This window comes from Vulpes lagopus, chromosome 14, assembly GCF_018345385.1.
Source record: "Vulpes lagopus strain Blue_001 chromosome 14, ASM1834538v1, whole genome shotgun sequence".
Classification (NCBI taxonomy): Eukaryota; Metazoa; Chordata; class Mammalia; order Carnivora; family Canidae; genus Vulpes; species Vulpes lagopus.
Genome location: NC_054837.1, coordinates 13199677 through 13221570, shown reverse-complemented (window position 1 = coordinate 13221570; position 21894 = coordinate 13199677). Strand labels below are relative to the sequence as shown.

The 21894-nt window shown below is 48.0% G+C and overlaps 1 protein-coding gene across 1 annotated transcript; it reads right to left on the bottom strand.

Moving 5' to 3' along the window:
* Positions 1-3338: 3338 nt before the first annotated feature.
* Positions 3339-13522, bottom strand: LOC121475836 (SEC14-like protein 3). Its single transcript, XM_041729517.1, has 12 exons — positions 13390-13522; positions 12323-12398; positions 12016-12059; positions 11823-11882; positions 10628-10816; positions 9598-9693; positions 8896-8956; positions 7687-7770; positions 5832-5938; positions 5293-5432; positions 5025-5194; positions 3339-4179 (listed from the first exon to the last, which is right to left on the bottom strand). The coding sequence occupies exons 1-12, from the start codon at positions 13441-13443 to the stop codon at positions 4058-4060; spliced, it is 1203 nt and encodes a 400-aa protein (XP_041585451.1). The 5' UTR covers positions 13444-13522; the 3' UTR covers positions 3339-4057.
* Positions 13523-21894: the final 8372 nt, after the last annotated feature.

Below are 21894 nucleotides of genomic sequence, written 5' to 3'. Positions count from 1 at the left end.
ACAGCTCTGTAGGTCAGATACCTCTTTGACATTTATGATGGTATATCCATGGGATTGAGGTATTAGAACTGAATCAGTACCTTGGGGATGGATATTTGTGTTGTTCAGTTACCTTCTTTTAAGCCCTGTTAGGGGACACCTCACTGCCCTCTCCCCCGGGCCCCATTTAGCAGTTGAACACACACCTGGTTAGGAGTTAGCTGGCTCTGGGCCTCTGCCAGGGGCTGGGAGGTGAAGAAGATGCCAGAGCTAACAGCTTCCCTTCCACAGAGTTTCCAGGTGAAGGGAGCACCCATATGGTAGTTGTGGGGCTACTGAGGTTCAGGAAACTGCCGATGTCATGGTGTAAAGGTAGGTGCAGAGCTGGGAGGCAGCCTAGACCTAGAAAGGTCTCTTCCCCTCTGTTATCCAGGGTCATAGATTCTTGCCCTTGATCCTGACCTCACTGCCCTGTCCTATCCCCAGCCACACCCTGCTTCACCCAACATGTTCCTGGTTTTTCTTTTCCTACTTAAAAAAAAAAGTTTATTTATTTATTTGAGAGAGAGAGAGCATGCACAAGCTGAGGGGGAGGCAGAGGGAAAGGGAGAAACAGTCTCCCCACTGAGCAGGGATCCTGACATGGGGCTCCATCCCAGGATGCTGGGATCATGACCTGAACTGAAGGCAGATGCTTAACCAATTGAGCCACCCAGGCACCCCTTCTTTTCATACTTTAACTCTGGGCTTGAAGTCTGCTCCAGCTCTCCTGCATGGTCTGCCTCATACCTCTGGGTGGTCTTGAGCCACTCCCCAGCCCCATCCTAAAGGACTTGATGGCAGTGGTGCTGGCCTTCAGCTGTTACTCTGAGGTTGATCCTGTTCCTGCTGACCTTGAAGAAGGTAGGAAAGGCCTTCCAGCTGCACCATACCCTTGGCTGTCTGGGGAGTATGCCAAGGGGAGCCCTGGTCAATCCGGACACCCAGGAGATGGAGCCAGTGGCCAGGGCAATGGAGAGAACTTCTTCTGGGGAGGAGATGGATACAGTGTCCCAGGCTACCATCAAGGAAAGCTGAGAGAGCACAGGCCCTTCAGAAGACACCCAAACCACCCTTTTATTTATGTACAATAGTTTTCTATTGCTCTAGCCTTTCTAAGGCTCTGGTCTTGCCTTAACTCTCTCTGGCACTCCTCTGTGTTGAGGGACAAATATGACCTCTTAACTGCATGATGTGAAAGTGGGCTCTCTGGAGAAGCCACTGCAGTAGTGGCTTCCTGGGGAAAGTAACCCGTTTAGCACCAGTTGGCTTGTTTTCTACCCACGGTTTGTTCTGGGCTGGGGTCTGCATGGTAAGTGGCCCAAACTGTCAAATTTGATCCCTCTACGGGAATAGCCTGCAGTCACCAAGGGCAGCTGAGACCTTTCATTCCCAGTCATCTCTGGGTCATTAGAACTGAAATGCAATTACCCTTCATGGTAGGGGGCATGTGGGCCTTGGTCTTCCTGCCCCTACACTACTTGCTGACCACTGCTGGAATGGGGTGCCCATCAGCCACAGTGACAAAGTCAGGTCTTTTCCCTTCTCTTTACACCACCTCCTGGACATTCAGAACTGGAACTAAGTGGCCCCTGAGTGAGGCTGGAAGCTGAGGAGGGCTATTTCTCACTGATGGTGGAATAGAGTAGGAGCTGGTTTGCCATGGCTGGACATCGAACAGATGCTGAGGGGTACTTTTTGGTTCTTGGCTCTAGCCCCAGTCTAGGCTCCTGGTGTTACCCCTGTCTCCTGGTAGCAAGTACCCTTCTACTCAAAGTGAGGTCTCTAAGCAGCAGTAGAGGAGGTCAGGCAAATGAGGCATCCAGTGGTGCTCACAGCCGCCTCAGCTTCAAGGGTGCAAAGGGTCCACCCCAGCATCCTCCTTGTGACCTTGCTGCAATGCAAGAGCCTTTCCCTTGGGGGCAAGGGTAAGACTGCCCTGTGCATCCACCCTGCACACCAATCCTGGGCCATCCACTCCAAAGGACCCCTAGTCTGGCATTGCTAGTGCTACAACAGTCTTCCAAGAGAATGAACCCATTCCCCCTCCTCCGTTTCTCCCCTTCTTCCCACTCCCCTTGCCCTCTCCCTGATTTGTAGGGTGGCCAAATAGAATATGGGATGCCCCATCAGGTTTTAATTTTAGATAAACAATAAGTTTTTTTTAAACAATACGTTTTAAGTATGTTTTAAATATTGCATTTCCCCCCATAAATCTGGCAACCCTCTCCTCCTCTTCCTTTCCTCCCTCCCTCATCTTCCCCACCTCTAAGAGTCGACAGTCTTGTTCTGGCAAGTTGCTACAGTAATGTGAATTTGGTGGGAGTAAGCAGGTGGGGGAAGGTGGCCTTAACTTCAGTGGTATTTCTGCCACCCATGGGCTGAAGGAACCCAGGCCAGTGCCTTTGGGAGCTCAGTTTCCCATCTATAAAATGGAGATGAAATCCTGCACCCATAAGTGCAGATGGAAAGTGCTAGCCACTGCTGAACATTTGCTTGATTGGTTTCAGGGTCAGACCTTCCACTGTGGCTCACTCCAGCACCCTTGGTCCTGGGCAGCTCCTTCCCAAGAACCAGCCAGCCCTTTGGTTCCCACCTACCCATGTTTTCTGTGTAGTTTGGTATCTCCTGGAAAGAGGTCTGAGGGCTCAAGCCAGTGTCTCCATTTCCCTGGCTTGGCAGGAATGTCCTGGAGATCTGACTTCTCCCTCAGCCACCGAGGGTCATGGTGGGTGTTGGGGGATCATGCTTCTCAGAGGTCATGTGAACAGTGGACAGGTTGCTAGGCTTAGAAACAAAGCTATAGCCCATTTTGCGGTGAATTTCCTTGGACAAACATCATGCAATTGAGCATTGGGGGTTCCTATTGCCCCAGCTGCCTAATGGGCATTACACATACTTTGCATTAACTGGGATTGGAGAGGATAACACCCAGGACACTTCTACTGGAAGGTCTAGGATGAACAAGTTATTCCTTCTCTCCTTTTTTATGAAAGTAGGGTCTCAGGAAGTGATATTATGGTATTAAAAACAATGTCTTTGGAGTAAAGAAAAAACAAACCCTAGGTCTTGAATCTGCCACTTAAGAACTATATGATGTTGGGGGTGACTTCACCTCTCTGAGCGTTAGTTTTCTTACCCATAAGATGGCCATGATAAGTGGTCCCTTAGGAAGGGGACGGTTTGAGTGAAATGAACAAAACTCATAAAGCACTTGGAACCATGTGTGGTAAGCAAGAAAGTACTCACCAGGTAGTAGCTGAAATTTTTAAAATTATTATTGCCAGGCAGCAACCAGAACTAGATAGGACCTCCTGTGCTTCCAGTAAAGTTTCTTTAATTGCTTAAAATATAAGCTGTGAGTTCCAAGGGAAGAGGATACAGGTGGGAGTGATAGATTGGGAAAGCTGTGTGCCCTGAGCCAGACAAACCCTTATGCAGGCATCGGCTACCTACCCCAGGGGGCAGCCACACCCAGAAACCTGGGGGCTGGATCACCTGGGTCTCCAGGAGAGTTCACAACTTCCACAGCCCTGTCTCTGTCCAAGGTGCTGAATCTGCTCTGGTAAGCTCCTTGTCCTGCATACCTGTGAATTACCTGCTCATTACCTTCATTCAACTTTACAAGTATACATTGAGCATCTACTGTATAAGGAGTAGAAGTCAAAAGAATTTAGATATGTCTGTAACCCAACTGGCTTATAGGTCATAGAGAAGAAATTAAAATACACACAAATGCCTTAGAAGTGAGAACATAAAGCTAAGGATTCATTTTCTGGTTTCTTGGTTTTCAGTGACATTCATCTCTTGCTTTCACCTTGCTTTTTCCTCTTATGCAATCTTGCCATCCTCCAAAACTGTGCCTCTCATAACTTTCCTGGTATGACCACAACATATAAATCTTCCCCAAGGAAGCTCTTTCTCTACTCACTAATCTCACGGAGTCAAGAGGACTAATGATCAATTTCTGAGGGAAGAGGGGATGGTAGGATATAGATAAAGGAGAGGGTCAGGGGTCTCTGAGAAGTGAGGGAGCTGCCTAGACAGGGGTGAGTTCCTTGTCATACTTTTGCATGCCCTCATCTGGGAGCAGCACCTCCACTGTGAAGCTGACCTTCTTGGCGTGGACAAAGCTATAGGTGTTGTCAAATCGCAGGACATCTAGGGGGACAGATGGACATATGGATGGTTAGGCTTAGCTTCACAATCCCCATGTCCCTGCCCCAGCCACAGAGAGAGGATGGGCTATGTTTCTACCTGCCATGTTTGCTAAGCTGGGCTAAGTTTCTACCACCCCTTTCCCATGGGAACTGTCACCCTTGAGCCATGTCTGTAAACAGACACTGACCTCCTCTTGGCACATGCCCAGCCTGACTTTAGTTGCACCAACTGGCAATGAGAACAATGGCCCCTTCTTCCCATTGTCTCCACACCTGAATGTTTGCCTGATAGGGGTGAGGCAGGGCAGTTGGGATTGTCAAAAGCCTCCCAGCCCCCTTGGATAAAGTAAGGTGCTAGGTGAGGCTAGTGCATACCATCTACTTCCTCACAACCACCCAAGAGGCAGAGGTTGTACATCTGCTTTGCAGGTGAGCAAACCAAGGGGCCAGATTGGTTAAGACTTTGCCCAGGGTTATGCAGCTACCATGAGGCTGAGGTGGGACCCTGGCATCACACTCAGCTGTGTGGCTCTGGAAAAGTTGATTTACTTCTCAGAGCCCTGGTTTTTTTCCGGGAAATGTTGCACCTGCCTTATTGTCCCTTACCTGCATCCTGTGGCCTGAGTGCTCTCACCCTCTTTGAGACCTGTGTGTTGCTAGCTCTTGGTGTGTAGTAAATACTTGAGAATGTAGCCTGAAGAATGACCAACTGTGTTAATGAATGACGCTAATTTAGGCTGTATGTTCCTGGGGTAGGGGGAGTCACTGCCCCTCTGTTTCCTCCTCTAAACCATGGGACATGGCCTCCAGCCTTCCAGACCTATGGCCCAGCCAGGGTAGACTTACAGACACCGGCTTCAGAGCAGGTCAGGCTCCCATCCTCAGGCACCATGTGGGCATTGTAGCGCTGACTGGGGAGTACTTCTGTCATCTCCCCAGCCCGTTGCCGCTCCCCCATCTTGGTCTTCAGGAAAACCCCAAAGCCAATGTCTGCACCATCAGATGAGAACTGCCACCTGGGTGAGCAGGAGGGGGGACAAGTTGCTGCTCAGTCTGATTGGGACCCTGAGTGTCTAAGCCCCAGCCAGAGATGGGTTGGCAGCCTGGCCCTTACCTGAGGACACAGCCTGGGAACAGAATTTCATATTCCACCTGGTGTGAGGAGCCACGACTGATCTGCACTGAGTGCTCATACTGAGTCTTCACTTGGTCCCGCACATACATGGACTTGGGGATCTCCCCACCATAGTTGATCTGCAGACATAGGACAGAATGTGCTTGCTTCCCTCTTTTGGCCATTGCATTGCTTGTGCTATTTCATGCTATTTCTCCTCCCTGATATGCTTTCACCATCTTCTGTAAGTATCTGGCTCATCCCATCCTCTCTCACCCCCCAGGAAGCCTTTCCTGACCCTCCTGGGTCAAGCCCTCCTCTGGAAACTTCCCCTTACAGATCATCCCCCTGAGTCAAATTTTCCTCATTTCTTGTTTGCCTGAATAGCTGCTGAGAGCCTGGTGATAGGAGGGCTAGAGCTCTCTAGCTCAATACCTGGCCCACAGGGGTCTCTCCATAGACATATGTGGAATAAATGAGTGGGTGAGAAAGGAATTCAGCTCCACTCCTTCCCCTCCCCTATCTGGGGTTCTTCATACCTTAGTTAAACATTTGGGGTTTCCATCTGGATCAGTCAGAGCCCCCCCAAAATGAGCAGGCAGTTCCTCAGGACTGATAAGTTTCAGCAAACCTTCCTTCCAGTTGTCTGTGGGTAGAGGGGTTGAAGGGTTGTTATCGGGCTGGAGGGGACTTGTCAGCCCTGTATTCCCACCAGGGGGCCCTGAGCTTCAGGAGAAGCCCTACAGGGACTAGGCTACCATGACCAATTCTCCAGCCTCCCATCGGGCTGCAGAAAGTGTCTTCTAGCATTGTGTTGCTATGGAAACATGTTTCCTCTTAGCTGATAAGGGTTTGCACATTTTTGAGGGTCTTTCAGTCATGAGTAGTGAAGATAAAAATCATCTAATTGTCTCAAGGAGACTTCAAAGCCCTATGTGGTCAAGGACCTTATTGGGGGCCATAGAGCATGTAGGTGGCATACTCAAGACAGACCTCTTGGTGGAGGATGGATAGGCCTGGGCCTTTGAATGGACCTTCCCCTTCTGTGCTGCTTAATCACCAAAGCCATAATGCTTATTACTGTTCTTCATGCCCTGTGCAAAGCTCTAAGCATCCTGAGTCTTGCAACAAGTCTGTGGCCAGGCTATCTCCCCTGCCCACCCTCAGCCCCACTGTGGTCATGGGATATTCCCTGCCACTAGTGGGATAAAAGCAAAGACCACAGTGTTTGGCACACCAGGGACAAATGGACAGGACTCTATGCGCCACCAAGTAAGATAGAGCCCTGGACTTGGACCTGGAGTGTGGCATTACCCACACCGCTTCAGGATTTGGGAGGCTCCATTGTGATCCACCTAGTTCCCTATCTCTGTGGAACTGGGCAAAGGCTGAGGCTCAAATATCAAGAAGAGAAAGAAAGCAAGGATTTTTGGGACACGTGGGCGGCTCAGTGGTTGAGCGTCTGCCTTCAGCTCAGGGCATGATCCCAGGGTCCTGGGATCAAGTCCCACATTGGGCTCCTCTCAGGGAGCCTACTTTCTCCCTCTGCCTGTGTCTCTGCCTCTCTCTGTGTGTCTCTCATGAATAAATAAATAAAAACCCCCCAAGAAAAGAAAAAAGAAAGCAAGGACTTTAAAGATTCTACCCCCAGAGCCTTAGATCTCCTGATTTGATGATCTGACCATTCTGCTTTCGAGAAGTTGTCCTCCCAATTCATGGTCATTGGCTTGAATTTAAGAACTATTTCTCTTTTTCCATTCTCTTTCCATATCATTTTTTAAAATAATAATTTTTTCTACTTATAAAAGTAATACATGTTATTATAAGACTTAGGAAACAGAAAAATACAAAAAATAAAATTCAAAACCACTTGATTTCTTGCCATCCACAAATCAACATTTTGTTGCATTTTTTTCTAGCAATATATTTTTGTCTTTACAAGGAAGATGATACTATCCATACCACTTTATCATCTGCTTTTTAAAATCTTAGTGACATTTCCCTTGACATCAAATCATTTTTCGTGGTTTTCCAATATCATCAAATGGATGCATTATTAATTTATTCAGTCCCTTCTTGTTGATCCTCCCTTCTCTGAATCACATCTCCTTTCCCTGCTCTTCTTCCTCATCCTTCTCAGCCTAAATTTCCTTTAGAAGCATTGAAGTGATGAGTGTTGAAAGGAAAATGAGGCCCATAGCCTAGAGGTTTACTAACAACCAAACTGAAACTGATAAGGAGGAAGATGTGAGGCTTCAGTTACCAAAGACATGGAATGAGGCAGAGATAACTGGATAGACTCTATAGTGTAAAGCACACTTCACTTTATTTTTGAGGAGGAATTTCTGACTCCAGGTGGCACAGAATTCAGAGGATAGAGCTGGAATTACTTACTTCCCAATACTACAATTTTTCTGCGAGTGTCTTCACTCAGGAAGGGCTTCATGAGATTGTAGCCCACAGGGAATAGCTTGGTGGCTGAAGAGATACAAAAAAAGATAATGGACAAAAAAATTATTATTGGGACACTCTCTACACAATAGTCATAGCCAATAATATGGAGGAGTCATGAATTAGAAAAGGCCCTGCACCTGCCAAACCAATCAGCCAACAAGCAGCCAACTAACCAGCCAACCAATCATCCAAATTATCAACAAACCAACAAAATGGCCAATCAATTTACCTTCTAATCAGCCCACTAATCAGACTATCAGTCAGCCAGCCAACCTAATAACTAGCCAAACAATCAATTAACAAATCAGCCAACCAGAAAACCCATCAGCCTATTAAGCAATGAGCCAACCACCCAGCCAATTACCTTCTGCAGCCAGCCAACTATCTAGGATCCAGCCAAATGACAAATCAGCCAGCCAACTAATCAACCTACCACCTTACTACTCACCTATGCACCCAACCAAAATGCCTGGTGGTCACTCAATCAGTCAACCAAGCTAAAACTATCCAACAAACCAACTAATCAACTAACTGACCAACTATTCAATCAACAACCAGTCATTCAACTAGACAGCCAACCAACTGGCCAGTGAACTAGACAACCAACAGAGTAAATAATCAACCAACCAACCAATTAACTAGCCAATCATTAAACATCCATCCATCAGCCTGCTCAACAACAAAATACCTACTGAGCATCCACATATTCCCAGGCCTGAGAAGAATACAACAGAAGTGGAAAATCAGAGGTCCTGCCTTCAAGGAGCAGATAAGTTAGGAAATAAGCAGGATTAACGCACACAAGACAACAAGAGGTCTCCAGAAGTCAGCAGACAAGAAATGCCAGATTTGGCCCCTCCAGCTGCCGGTGCCACAGGCAGTTTGGGAGTGGAGAGATCAACGTGGGTGGGGGAAACGAGGGAGAATTCCTGGAAGGGCTAGTGTTGGAACTGCCTCTTCTTGCAGTAAGGCCAATCATAGAAATTACTATTTATGGAACACTTCCGTTGTTCCAGGCACTGTAAGGAATTAGCATGCAGACACACAACCAGCCTGCCTCACCACTACCAGGGAAGCAGGTACTTTTATTGCTCCCAAGGCAAAATGAGGAAACAGAGGCACAAAAGACTGAAGTCAATTGCCACATACCTTTCACAATGAGCATGAACTTCAGGGTCTCTGGGTAATTCTCTTCAAGGAGGCCAAAGAACTGTGAAACCAAAGACCCCATCAGAACCCACATCTCACCTTCTACCTCATCATCTTTGTACTCTCCTCTGTGGAGTGTCCAAAGAGCCAAGGAGTGTTTCCTTTCTTTCCTTCACCTCCACTGGCCTCTGGAGGAGAGTTTCTCCCTTTAGACTAATACAACCACACTCTCATAATAATCATTTTTAGAGTAAATCTGATAGTAATAGTAGTATAGTAATAATGATGACTATTGTTTATTAAATGTTCACAATTTGCCAAGCACTATATACACGTTTTATGTATCAACCCGCTGGAATATCCCTACATCCCTTTGAAATGCAGACTATCAATATCCCCATTTTGTAGGTGAGGAATCTGAAGCATGAAGGCAAGAAGTGACTTGCTGGAGTCACAGAGCTAGGGACAACAGAGCTGGGAAGGGTTGGCAGAAGGTGGCCTCTACGGTCTCAGTACAGCATTGACTCTGAGCCTGTCTTTTGGGAAATACATTAAGGCTCTTTGAGTCCTGAGTTGCAGTGCTGGAGCCCAGGAAGTCAACCATCTTTTACCAAGTCCTGGCTCTGAGTGAGCAACAAGGTCACAGCAGACCAAGCTCATCATTAAGGCAAGCAGGGGTCACCCAGGGGGCCTTCTCCTCACCTCTTGGTACACTTCCACCAGAGGTTTCCAGAAGTGCTTCAGTCCCAGGCCCTCGCAGTCAAATATCATCACAATGGTCTCAATCTTCTTCCCCAGCTGCAAGGATGAAAGCAAAGCCCAGTCCCAAGGTTCAGGGTGCAGGCTCAGAATTTGGGACATGGTGACCCTAGTACCTGACCCCTCAGCAATTCTCCCAGTCCCTTACTCTGTCCTCAGAGAAACAAGTGGACAAAACAGTGAATGCACTTACCCACACATCCACCTACTTATCCATCCATTATCCATTTATCATCCATCCATTCATTTGTTCATCCATCCATTAATTGACCCACTTATCCATCAATTCACCCATCCATCCATTCATACTAAAATTCAGTCATCCATTCATCTCTCTGTCCAATTAATATTTATTAAGCACCTATTTTGTGCCAGTCATGGAGAGGATACTATATAATACTCTTGTCCTCAAAGCGTTCACAATCTGTTTGGAGAGACTGGCAAGCAACTAGGCCACTATAAATCCTGAGATAAGTGCTGCAAATAAATAGCACAGGAGTTGTGGGGACACACGCTAACCGAGACAGGGACATCTAAGAGAAGCTGACATCTAAGTTTGGGACCTGGAAGATAGAAGGGAGAGAGCCAAGGGAAGCATGGGAGGTAGAGGTATGCTGGGGGTAAAGTTATTCCAACAGAAGGAACAGCAGGGGCAAAAGAGCTCAGAAGGAATAACAGTAACTAGTATTGTTGAGAAAAATGCATGAGGCTCTGTGTGTTGAGCCATACATTTGCATTATCCCATTTAATTTTTACAACTGTTATTTATTATTATTCTTGTTGTGTAGGTAAAGAACAGACTTAGAGGGGTGACATGATTCTCTAAGACCACACAACTAGGAAGTAGCCGAGCTGCGGCTTGACCCCAGAGTCCTCTGATTGTGATAGTAGAGAGCCAGGTGTGTTCCTGGGACCACATCCCCTGATAGCCTCACCTGCCCCCAGTTTCCCTCCTGCTCAGCCTAGGCCTCACCCGCTCTGTCTGCAGGTCACACTCATGCAGGATGCGCTCGCAGTCCCTCATCTTGGTCTTTAGCAGATCCTGCTTGGTGACTGAGAAGAGCAGCCCCTTTGGGTCAAGTGGCCCAATGATATCATACCACACAGGGCAGCCATCCCGGTCATAGCCACATAGGCCTCCAGGCATGTACTTCTGGATAACCTGGGCATGAAAAGATACACAAAACTTGGCATTATGCACCTCCCCGGAGACCCCCAAACTAGGCTGACCTGGGTGGCTCAAGCCTACACAAACTTCCTTGAAAGGTGGCACTATTGTCCAGGTGAGAAAACTAGGGGGCCCTCAGGGGAAAGCCTTGCTCATAGTGAGAACATGGCAGAGCCAAGTCTCAGCTGGGCCTGGCTGAAGGCCTCTGGGCTCCTTAATTCTGTCTCCCAAATCTCCCACGTCCCTTTCCATTGAGAGAAGTTGGGCTGAGTGATGGAGAACATGGATTCTGAAAGGTCAACATACCTGGTTCAAATACAGACACTACTGCTTCCTTGTTGTGCATCCTTGAACAAGTGACACTACCTCTATGAGTCCCATTCCACTTCCTCTTCTGTAAAATGGTTTGGATAATCCTTCTCTTAGGGAAAATCCTCAATATCATGTAGGTAAAGCACAGTGCCTGGCCCAGAGCTCACACTCTACAAATGAAACTATACCCATTGCTTTACTAAGATGCCAGCGGTGGGACTGTTCTCTCCAACAACTTGGTGGACTAAATTTCTTTCCCACACAGACAAGATGTTTGAGTAAGACCCTAGGGGTTAGGGCTCAGAGGCACAAACTGTGGTGATGAAAAGCCAGTTTCATGAATTCAAATCCCAGCTCCATGTTGGGCCTGTGGGACTTTGGGTAGCCTGCTTAACCTTTGCTGGACCTCAGTGTCCGCATCTGTAAAATGGGGACAATTGTACCCACCTCACTGAGTTGTGATGACTAAATGAGTTCATGCAGGTAAAGTTTTAACTCAGGCCAGGACCTCATAAACACCCAGGAAATATTCATAATTATTATAGGAGAAATGCCTGTCAGCTTGTGGGCAGTTCCACAGGCCGTTTGAGCTTGTTACCCTTCACTCATGCTCTCCAGTGATCTAGAGGCTGCTTGAATGCTATATCTGTAAAAGACTGGGGTGTGGAAGGGGAGGGTGTTTGCTCACCTCTGGGGGCTGCCAATCAAGGATGTGGTCAATGTCCATGGACTTCCGGAACTCCATGTACTGAAAGGGAGAAGAGAGGTAAGGCCCCACTGGGCTCCCAGCACTTCCAAGGAGAGGATGGAGATGGAGACTCAAGGCCTAGATTGCCTCCCACAAAACCCTTCTCAAATCTCCAGGAGTGGACAGGTCTCACCTTGCGGAGCATGGCCTCTGATTTCTGCAGGTCAAAATTCCGAGCTGTGTGAAGATAGAAGGAAGGTGTGAGGTGGGAGAGAAACTGACTTCTAGTCAGCTTGTCCTGGCCCCAGGCTGTGAGGAGCTATGCATGGCACTGGGGGCTTATGTAGGACCTTCTTTCCCTGCACCTCCCCTCTCCTGGACCTGAACATGTGAAGCAAGACAGTGTAATTGGATCCTGAGAGCAATGAGTTGTTCTGGGCAGTTGGGACCAGGCCCCTCTCGCTGCTCCTCACCCTGATCTCCCCCACCTCTGCCCTTACCTCGGAGCCAGCGCAGAAGGAAATAGTCATCAGGATTGGGCAGGGCGGGCAACACGTCCTGCACATTTTCTCGGAACTGAGAAGGGAGATGCTGGTTAAAGTGGTTTTTGCACTTAACCTTGGCCCCCAAACTCAATAATGGTTTTCATCATCCCTTCTCTTCCACATGCAGTCTGGCCCATTATGATGGAAGGATGGATGGGCAGATGGAATAGCATGAGAGATGGATCATTGGATGGGTAGACGAATGGAAGCAAAGATAGATGCTGAGTAAATGGATAGAAAGAAGAATGGATGGATGAATGGGGGGATGGATGAGTGGGTGGGGGAATGGAAAAAGAAGGAAGGAGAAATCAAAGGATGGAAGGAGGGAGAGAGAGGTGAGTAGAGGAAGGAGATATTGGTGGGTGAAGAGACAGAAGAGGATTGGATAGACGGGTGGCTGGGTGGGGTGGGAGGATGTATGAAAGAAAGGATAAATGAGTGAGTTGGTCGGTGGGTAAGTGGCTTGGCATATGAGTGTATTTGTAGTTCTTTACTTTTTTTTTTTTTTAGGGCATCAAGGCTTCTGCCTTTTTTCATCCCATTTTCTACAAAAGCATGGTTAATGATTATATGTTCTCTTCCCCATTGACTGTGGGGATGACAACACATTCTGCTCTCTCCCTCTCACTCTTACAGACAGGTCACCTTTCAGCGTCACTTATCAGAGAAGGAGGGCAAACAGAGTCAGAGGGCGGACCGTTAACATCCTTTAGTTCCCACCAAAGGGGCCTGGGAGGGACGGGAGGGGGCAGCTGTCGAATAAACCTCTCTGGTTCTGGCTTCCACATGAGAAGTCAAGTTTGATCTAGCGCATACACTATTATTGGATGTGGAACTTTTCCCTCAACCCCTGCCCTGGACAGAACTGATGTCACTGGCTGCTATGGAACATGATCCTGGGTAGGGTGACAGTAAAGACAAAATATCAGAGGCAAGCTGAGCCAACAGAGTGGGACAGGGTTCCGGCCACCCCCTCCTCCTGCCCCTCAGCCCTCTGGGGCGCCAAGAGAAGGGGCTCTCACCTTGGCCAGGGTCTCTGCCTGCTTGGGGCTCAGGTCTCCAACTCGGCCACTCATGGTGTCTGGTTGAGGCTGGAGGAGTAGGGGCCACTGCAGGTAGAAGCCAAGCCTGATCTGTTGCCCTGACCCAACTGGGGCCTTTAGCCCCCACTCCTGGGTGTGGCTCCAGGCACCTCCTTCTTGGCCAACTGTTGGATTGCACATTACATAAGTGGGATTAAGTGAGGTCCCATGCTTGGCTCTGGGACAGGTCTGAGGGGCAGGCAGGCACAAGAGGGTGTGCCAGAGGGCGCAGGAGCCCAGGCTGAGTGCCATAAAACATCCACCCATGCTCCCAGGCTTCCAGAGAAGGGGGGGGATTTCAGGAGGAGTGAGAACTGCTCCCATCATCAGTTTCCCCATCTCCCTAATGAAGAGACTCCACATCTAGGGTTCTGCAAAGTTCACCCCCTACACCCAGCTCTGACTGGTAAGAGTCAGGGACTTGGTCAGTCCAGTACACAGTACATTCAGTTTGTTGGGGTAGGAAACACATCCTTCTGCACCAAAGTCCATATTCAAGAAGAGACAGGCTGGGGTAGAGAAATGGAACTCAAATGTGTCCTTACTGAAGGTATTTTTTTTCCATGGTGCTGACACTATTCTTTCTGGTGTCTTTCAAGTCCTATCATGCAATGCTGGCCCTGTTCCTTCAACATGGGGAGGGGCTAAGCACTCCCCACCCTGTTGCTTGCTTTCCCATTGCTGAGATTATGAGGACATGAGGGTCCTTGTCTGGGATCCCACATTCCCTGGGCCCTAAGGGAGAGGTAGGGCATATTGATGGTCTTGGGGCAGTGGGGATGTTTCTTGGAATTTTAAACACTTGATCAGTGAGAAGTGTCCACCAAGTATGCCAAGTGATGAAGGAAGCCCAGAATATTTTCCTGTCCTTTGATTTCTGTCGTGGTGCCTGATATTTCACTGTTAGACCTGCTGGTGAGGCCTGGCCCTTGCTCCTCAATCCCCTATAAGAAGCTCCTTTCAAGAGGACATCTCTGAGTGTCACTAGCCTCGTTTATGGAATGGGGCTATCGATGCTTGCCTTGTCCTTATGCAGTTGGAGGGAAGATCTAAGGAGGTATACAGACTATCCAGGGTCATAGCATCTAAGGGATTATTCTTGTCCAACTGTCAGAAGCTCCAAGACAGCAGAGGCCATATTACCAATGACTGTCTATAAAGAAACCAGGAACACATCTGCTTGAGAGCATAGCACATCCCTGTGACCATGTCTTCCAGGACTGGAGAGGATCCACGTTGGCTGAAACAACCCCTGGCCTAGCTCAAGCCACCCTGCCCAAGGCTCTCCCAGGTTCTCTATCTATAGGCATCCTGCATCCCCATCCCTGGGCAATCTCAGAACTTTTTTAAGCTAGCTGGCATCTCTTAGTGCTGGACACCTTCCTTGCTCTGGGCCCGATTGAATCTGGGCCTTATCTGAGGCACCTGGCAGGCTCACTCAGGAGCAGTTAGGTAACTCCATACCTCAACCCCGCCCCACTTCACATTCCAGCCTCTTTCTGCAAAGCCACAGGCTGCTGTCAACACCTACTTCCTGCCAGGCCAGGAGCAAGTGGAGATAGGGTTCCTTCACTGCCCGCTCATTAGCCCCTAATCCTACCTATTTCCCACCAGTCTCCTTTCTCTCCCCCATCCCTCTCATGTGAGGTGCTCCAGTTTTTTCTAGGGACATCAGAGGCTGGGCAGGGAGAGCCAGGAAGAGTGCCTGTTGTGCACACAGCATCATCATTTATAGTGTTATCCAATAGAACTTTCTGCAAAGATGGAAATGTTTCACATCCGGGCTATCCAATTGGACATATTTGGTAGCCACTAGTCACATAGGAAAATGGTTAGTGAGACTGAGGAATTCAAGTGTGAGTTGAATTAATTCAATTTTGATTAATTTTGATTTATTTTACTTTAAATCACTCCAGGTGGTTTGTGGCTACCATATTGGACAGTGCAAGTTTATTACACTTATTGGAAGCTTATCCCATGTCAAGTCCCATACTAAGTGCATTACCTCATTTAAACCTCAGAACACCCCTAGGGGTAGGTACCATTGTTAAGCCTGTTTTACAGACAAGCAAACTGAGGTATAAAGAAGTTAAGTAACTTAGCCAGAGTTAAGCCCATGCAATTAAGCACTCTGCTGTTGCACTATCCCACAGTCTCGGCTCCAAGAGCTTCCATCCTAACCAGGGAGAGGACCCAGGCACATAAGTTACTCCCATGGGATGCAGGCAGCACTTGAGCCAGACTTTTAAGAAAGGAAGGATGTAGATGGGATTGGAGTAGAAGAAAGAGCATCCCGGTGGAAGGAAAGTGCATGGGCAAAGGTATGGAGGTAGGAAAGTGAAGAGCATGTGGAGGGGAATGCTGGGGATACTGCAGTAAACCAGATGGATTAGGTCTCTGCCTGGGGAACTCAGTTTCCCATTTGTGGAGCATTTCCTCTGTATTGAGAGCAGGACATCATTATCAGACTATTTGAAAACAGGTAAAGGTATCCACATTTTACAAAGAAATGGAAGATCAGAGAAGTAAGAAAATTTTCTGAGGTAACACAGCCAGGAAATGGGGAGTGACGATTTGAACCCAAGCCTGTCTGATTCTGGAACCTGCACCAGAACCACAGCCCAGCCCTGCCTTCCCTTGGAAGGTTTAACACTGTGCCTGGAACATAGTAAGTGCTCAATAGATGGTCTAAATCATAATCATGTATTAAGAAGTCTGGGTCCACAACCCTTGGGCTATGGAGTGTCTTGAGGCCAGCAGAAGTGATTTCCCTCCTTTGAAACAAAGGCCCTGGCAAAGAACCCCCAACCCCTATTCACAGGATATATCTCCTCGTAAATCCCCAGATTGTGTTTAGCTATTAGTTTGCCAAACTTTCAGAGGACCATGGCAACAACCCCAGAAGCAAACAACAGCAGGGGGCAGACAGGGCCACCCATGCCACACCCTGCCACTCCTCCTAGGTAGTTACTAGGAAATGTGAAAAGGCTGCCCCTCAACCCTCTTGGGCCTCAGCACAGTCACATTCCTGTCTCACCTTCCCCTAGATGGGTCATGCCAGAATCAGTTGGGCCAGTACAGAGGGGGCCCAGGAGAAGCCTTTCCACACGATGAGTGGGGTGAGCATTAGTGGGAAGAGGCAAGTGGGGAGGGCTCAGATGGCTATAAGGTGAGGTGGGGATGACTTGAAAACAGGAGATGGAAGAGGATTTGGGGGTGCCCCCACCAGAGTTGTAATGATCAGCATCCTGAAACAGTCTACTTTCCATCTTTACTCTTAAGTATTTTTGTCTCCATCATAAATTTTTAAAAATTGTGTTATAAGTCACATATTGTAAATTCACCATCCTTAAAGTGTACAATTCAGTGATCTTTAAAATATTCACAAGTTTGTGCAACTATCACCACTAATTATAGAACATTTTCATCACCCCCCAAAAACCAACCCCTGTACCCATTAGCAGCCGTTCCGTTTCCCAGGCCCTACTTAAGCCTCTGGCAACAACAAATCTACTTTCTATCTCTATAGATTTTCCTGCTCTGGATATTCCATCCAGATATTTCATATGAAGAGAATCATATAGTCTTTTGTGACTGGCTTCTTTCACCTAATGTAATGTTTTTAAGGCTCATCCATGTTTTAGTAGAATTGTCCCAGCAGTATTTGTTGAAAAGATTATTTTTTTCCCATTGAAAGGCTTTGCACACATGTCAAAAGTCACTTGACCATAGTGTGTGGATTTCACATCTATTCTCCATTCTATTCCATTGATCTGTATGTCTATCATTATGCCAGGACCGCGCTGTTTTGACTACTGCAATTTATGTTAAAATTTGAAATCAGGAAGTACAAATCCTCCTTAACTCCAGTCTACTTTTCCAAGATTGTTTATTTAGCCTACTCTGAGTCCTTTGCATTTCCACATGAACTTTGGGATCAGCTTGTCCATTTTTGCAAAAAGGGCAGTTGGGATTTCGGTAGGGATTACTGAATCTGTGGATCACTTTAGGGAGTATTGCCATCTCAATAGTATTAAATCTTCTGAAACACAAACATAGATGTCTTTTCACATGTAGTCTTTCCTTTAACAATAGTTTGTGGTTTTCAGTGTACAAATCTTGTATTTCTTTAGCTAAGGTTATACCTGAGTACTTTACTTTTGGATGCTGATGTAAATGAAATTATTTTCTTAATTTTTTTTGAATGTTCCTTGTTAATGTATAAAAATGCAACTGATTTTTGTATATTACTCTTATATCCAGAAACCCAGCTGAAATTGGTAATTCTTTTTCTGGTGTATATTCTCCATTGTTTCATGTCCCTTTGTGATCAAAAAATAAAATTAAGTATGATGATGATGATGATGATGATGATGGTGATGGTGATGGTACTATTGCCTCTAATGTCTGTGCCATGGAGTACTAAGAGCCACCAAGAAGTCAAAACCCTTGCTGGAGGAGACCCCAAAGAACTCTGAGTTGGTGACAAAGCTGTTGGTCAAGTTCCTAGGCTCTTCCCTTCTTTCTCTCATATGCTGCTTATCATAGGGATGCAAGGCTATGGTGATAGGAACATGGGGAGGAGAGAGGCTCAGAGTGGGGGAGCTTATATACTTTCTGGGGAAGGAGCTGGCATATCCCCTCTCACAATACCTGGGGCACCGTAAGGGCATTGAGTGTTCCAAGTTCTTCATGCCAAACTGGACTCTGCTTTTATCGCCATCTTTGGGAAAACTGGAGTGCCCAAGACTACTCTGGGGGAGGCTGAATCTGGAGTGACAATAAACAGACCACCCAAGCAGCTGTAATTCCTCTCCCAACACTGAGCAAACAATCCCCAAATATTTCAGAAATGTGTGGTGCTGAAGCATAGGCCTAGGTGCTTGGGTTTGAATCCTGGCTTCACCTTTAATGTTCTGTGTGATTTTAAGTCTCAGTTTTCTCGCCTGTAAATTAGGGCTAATAACATCCTCCTCTTATAAGGCTACTGAGATGGTTAGAAGCCAGTAGCCACCCATTGTCTGGTACACAATAAGTGGCCAATAGTGTTGGCTTTAATTTTTTTTAAGTTTATTTACTTTTTTTTTTAGTAATCTCTACACCCAATGTGCACCTTGAGTGCACAACCTCGAGATCAAGAGTCACATGCTATTCCGACTGAGCCAGTCAGGCACCCTAATAGTGTTTGCTTTTATAGTTATTGTCAGGCTGGCCACGCAGCCTACCATCAACTCTAGGATGAAGGCACAGCTAGGTGAGCCCATCCTTTTTGGTTCCTTCTCTATTCTGTGGCTGTCCAAACCTGTATTGGGGTCTGTCCCTGGTGCTGAGTCATGCTGTTAGGCTCTGCTTTTTGGCAGTGCTCCTAGTATGACCCAACCTCTGGGGGGTGGATGGGTGAGGGAGATGTTGCCCTGGAATCAAACATCCTGAATTCCAGTCTTGGCGCCATCACTGAGCAAACAACTGCATCTCTGAGCCTTACTCACCGCCCTCCCCATATAACCAGGATGACTATATTTACTTGACAAGGCTGCCATGATGATTAAACAAGATAGCACAAGATCAGCAGGCCTACATAGGTTCTCAGTAAATGGTATCTATTATTTTTGCAAGGCTTTATTGAACATTTGGAGAGTGTAGCCTGGGCCAGTGGTTAGTGGGGAATAGGAGACAGATGATGACTCTCCTGCATTATAAGCACCCCTGTTGCTCCAAGAGCATGGAGATGAGACTCTAACTCTGCTAGGGATATCAGGGAGTGGGAGCAGGGTTGGCTGGGGCAAGAGGGCTCTGGGAGCCTGAAGGCTCCAGGGTACACAGAACAAGACTGGGAAGGGGGTCCTAGCCTGAGGACACAGCATGAATAAAAGCATGGAGGCAGGAAGGAATCTGATGAATTGGTGGTATTGGGTGAGGCTGCAATGAGGGTGTCATAGCCAAGTCACAGGGGAGCCAGTGAAGGATGCACATAGGAAGGATTGATCAGAATTTTCATTTCAGAAAGATTTTTTTCTGGCTGCCCTGTGGAATCTCAGGGGATGGGGTAGGAATGGGCACCAGGAGACTGACTCATGCGCTCCTTTCTAATAATCCAAGCCAGGGATGATGGAGGCCCTGACTAAGGTAACAGCCACAGGACGGAAGATGGGAGTCCACAGGGATTTGGAAAGAAAAACAGCAAGTTGCAGAACTAGGATCTGAACCCAGGTGGGACCACTTCTTTCTGCTGCTCCCAGTGGACCCACAGACAGCCTGGGCCCAGTGTACTGCTCCTCAACCCACCTGTAAAACCCCCCTTCGGGGGTGAGGGAGATGCTGAGGGGCCCAGTTCACACTGCCTCCCACCCACCACCCGCAGAGAGAGGTGTAGTTGTCCCAACACTTCCCTCTGGTGGCTAAAAGCAGAGGTCTCCAATGTCAGCTGAGAGCCACTTTGCTCAAACCTGTGCAGCCACCTCCTCTGTGAAGTCACCAAGCATGAAGCCAGCCCACCCAACATGCTCCTTTAACACCTGGCTGTCTTACCGCCCCCCTCTTTTATATTGTGTGACATGACAAGTCACTTCCCTGGGCCTCGCTCTCTTCAGTAAATGGGATGATGCTTTCTGCATCAGCTTGGGCCTGGCACCTGGTAGGCAGGGAACGCAGCTGGCCCTATCCCATCCCACAGAGAGGCAGCCTCCCCAGACTCTGACCAGTGCCACTCTGTGCCATCTGCCCCAGGCTGGCCCTCACTGGCAGGGGCCCACCTCCCCACATTGACCCTCTCCTCCCCTGAAAGGCAGGGCAGGGGCACTGCTGGCAGCTAACCTGGGTGCTGGCCCCATCATCCCCTGCCATTAGACACTAAACCCTTGACCAAGGCACTCCCTCCCACCAAATCCCTTCTGCTCCAGAAGGACATCCAGTTGCATGTAAGGGCTGTACAAACTGTGAAGTGCCATGTCCTGGAGCCCTGGTGAAGATTTGCTCTAGGCAGCTATGATGGTCCCACAGTGGTATATCCCTTCTGGCCTGGGCTCTTGGAAGGCCTGCTTAACTGAGGTAGAGATTTGGGAGCCAGGGGAGCCTTTCTATCTGCCCTCAAAAAAAAAAAAAACCCTAAGGTAGTATTCCCCTGCTTATTTCCCTGCTTCCCCTGGAAGATTGTGGGGCTTTTCAGTTAGGAAATAGGTCCTGGGAAGGCCAGGCCCTGCCTCCACTCCTCTAGACAGGTGAAGCCTGGCTATTTCCAATTACCTCATTTCAAGCAAGAGTTTTCATCCCTGGCTTCCTGCCAAGATTTTACCATTTCTTCCTGACAAACAATTCTGTTTTGTAATCTCTGTTATGAAATGGTTTTATTGACAACTACCTAATGTGTACACAGTCGTTCGCAAAGAAATAGCAAACATTAGTGACCCATTACCAGCATCACCTAAGGGCCCTTCTGGCTTTCCTCTGGCTTCAGACACTCACAGCTGCCCTCACTCCATTTTTCAGTCTGGAAGCCTTGCCCATGCCTTCAGCTCTTCCCTCAGGGATCCCTGCCTTGGGCAAAGCACATCTGATCCCCCATCAGGTTGGGTTTGGGGTTCTGTGGGGGTTTTTGCTGAATTCTCCCCCAGAATTTGGCTCCTGCCCCACTGAGCCACCCACTTGAGAATGGCCATCAGAATCACTTCAGCCTCCCTCAGTACAGGCAAGCTTCCTGCTAGTGGACTTGGGGAGCCCAGCACCCCCAGCATCCCTAGGGCCTCCAGTGCCTGGTGCCCAGCACTCAATAAATATTGATGATGAAGGAAGAAACAAACTTCAGGTGAACCAGCCCCTCTCTGGGCTACTTCCTTTTTTTTTTTTTTGTAAAGAAGTGATGGTGTTGAGTCAGGGATGGAGTTGCTAAGGACATGTCCCCTGTCCACCTTGCCAGACAGGAGATCCTTCCCTCACTTCTGAGGGTGACCACTGCACTCACTGCTTCACATGCGGTGCATTCTGCTGGCTCTGGGATTCAGAGTCACCGGTGCCCCTGCTGGATCCCTCAGTCCTTTACCTGCCACTCCCCGGGCAGTCCATATTTGCGCAAATTAAACCCTTGTGCATGGTGCGACCAATCTGCTGTTTGCCAGAAACCCAGATGAGGCTGTGCTGATGGTGGGAAATTGGCTGTGGGTGGTTGGAAAGGCAAGAATCCGGGTTGAAATCCATGAACCCCTTGTTTACGAATTCTTTGTTTTTAGGCCAGGGATGTGAGGCCGAAGTGAAGCCTTGTGAGCTCCTCCTCCTCACCCATCAGGACAACAGGTGGACCCAGAGAAACCTGATGTGGGGCCCTTATACACCAGCTGGCCATGCCCTCTATAGCCTACAGGGAAGGTGGGTGGCTCTGGACCTCCCAAGTGCCTCTGCACCTGGAGAGGCTGCACAGAGGGTGGCCCCCGGTGCAGTGGGGGTGGTGGGAGA

What these genes read in the sequence shown, in the direction of transcription:
- LOC121475836 (XM_041729517.1), bottom strand. Translation starts at nt 13,443, where the DNA reads ATGAGTGGCCGAGTTGGAGACCTGAGCCCCAAGCAGGCAGAGACCCTG. An exon ending in CCTTCTGCGCTGGCTCCGAG is followed by an intron (nt 12,060 to 12,322) that starts GTAAGGGCAGAG and finishes ATCTTCACACAG; the next exon opens with CTCGGAATTTTGACCTGCAG. An exon ending in TTGATTGGCAGCCCCCAGAG is followed by an intron (nt 10,817 to 11,822) that starts GTGAGCAAACAC and finishes TTTCATGCCCAG; the next exon opens with GTTATCCAGAAGTACATGCC.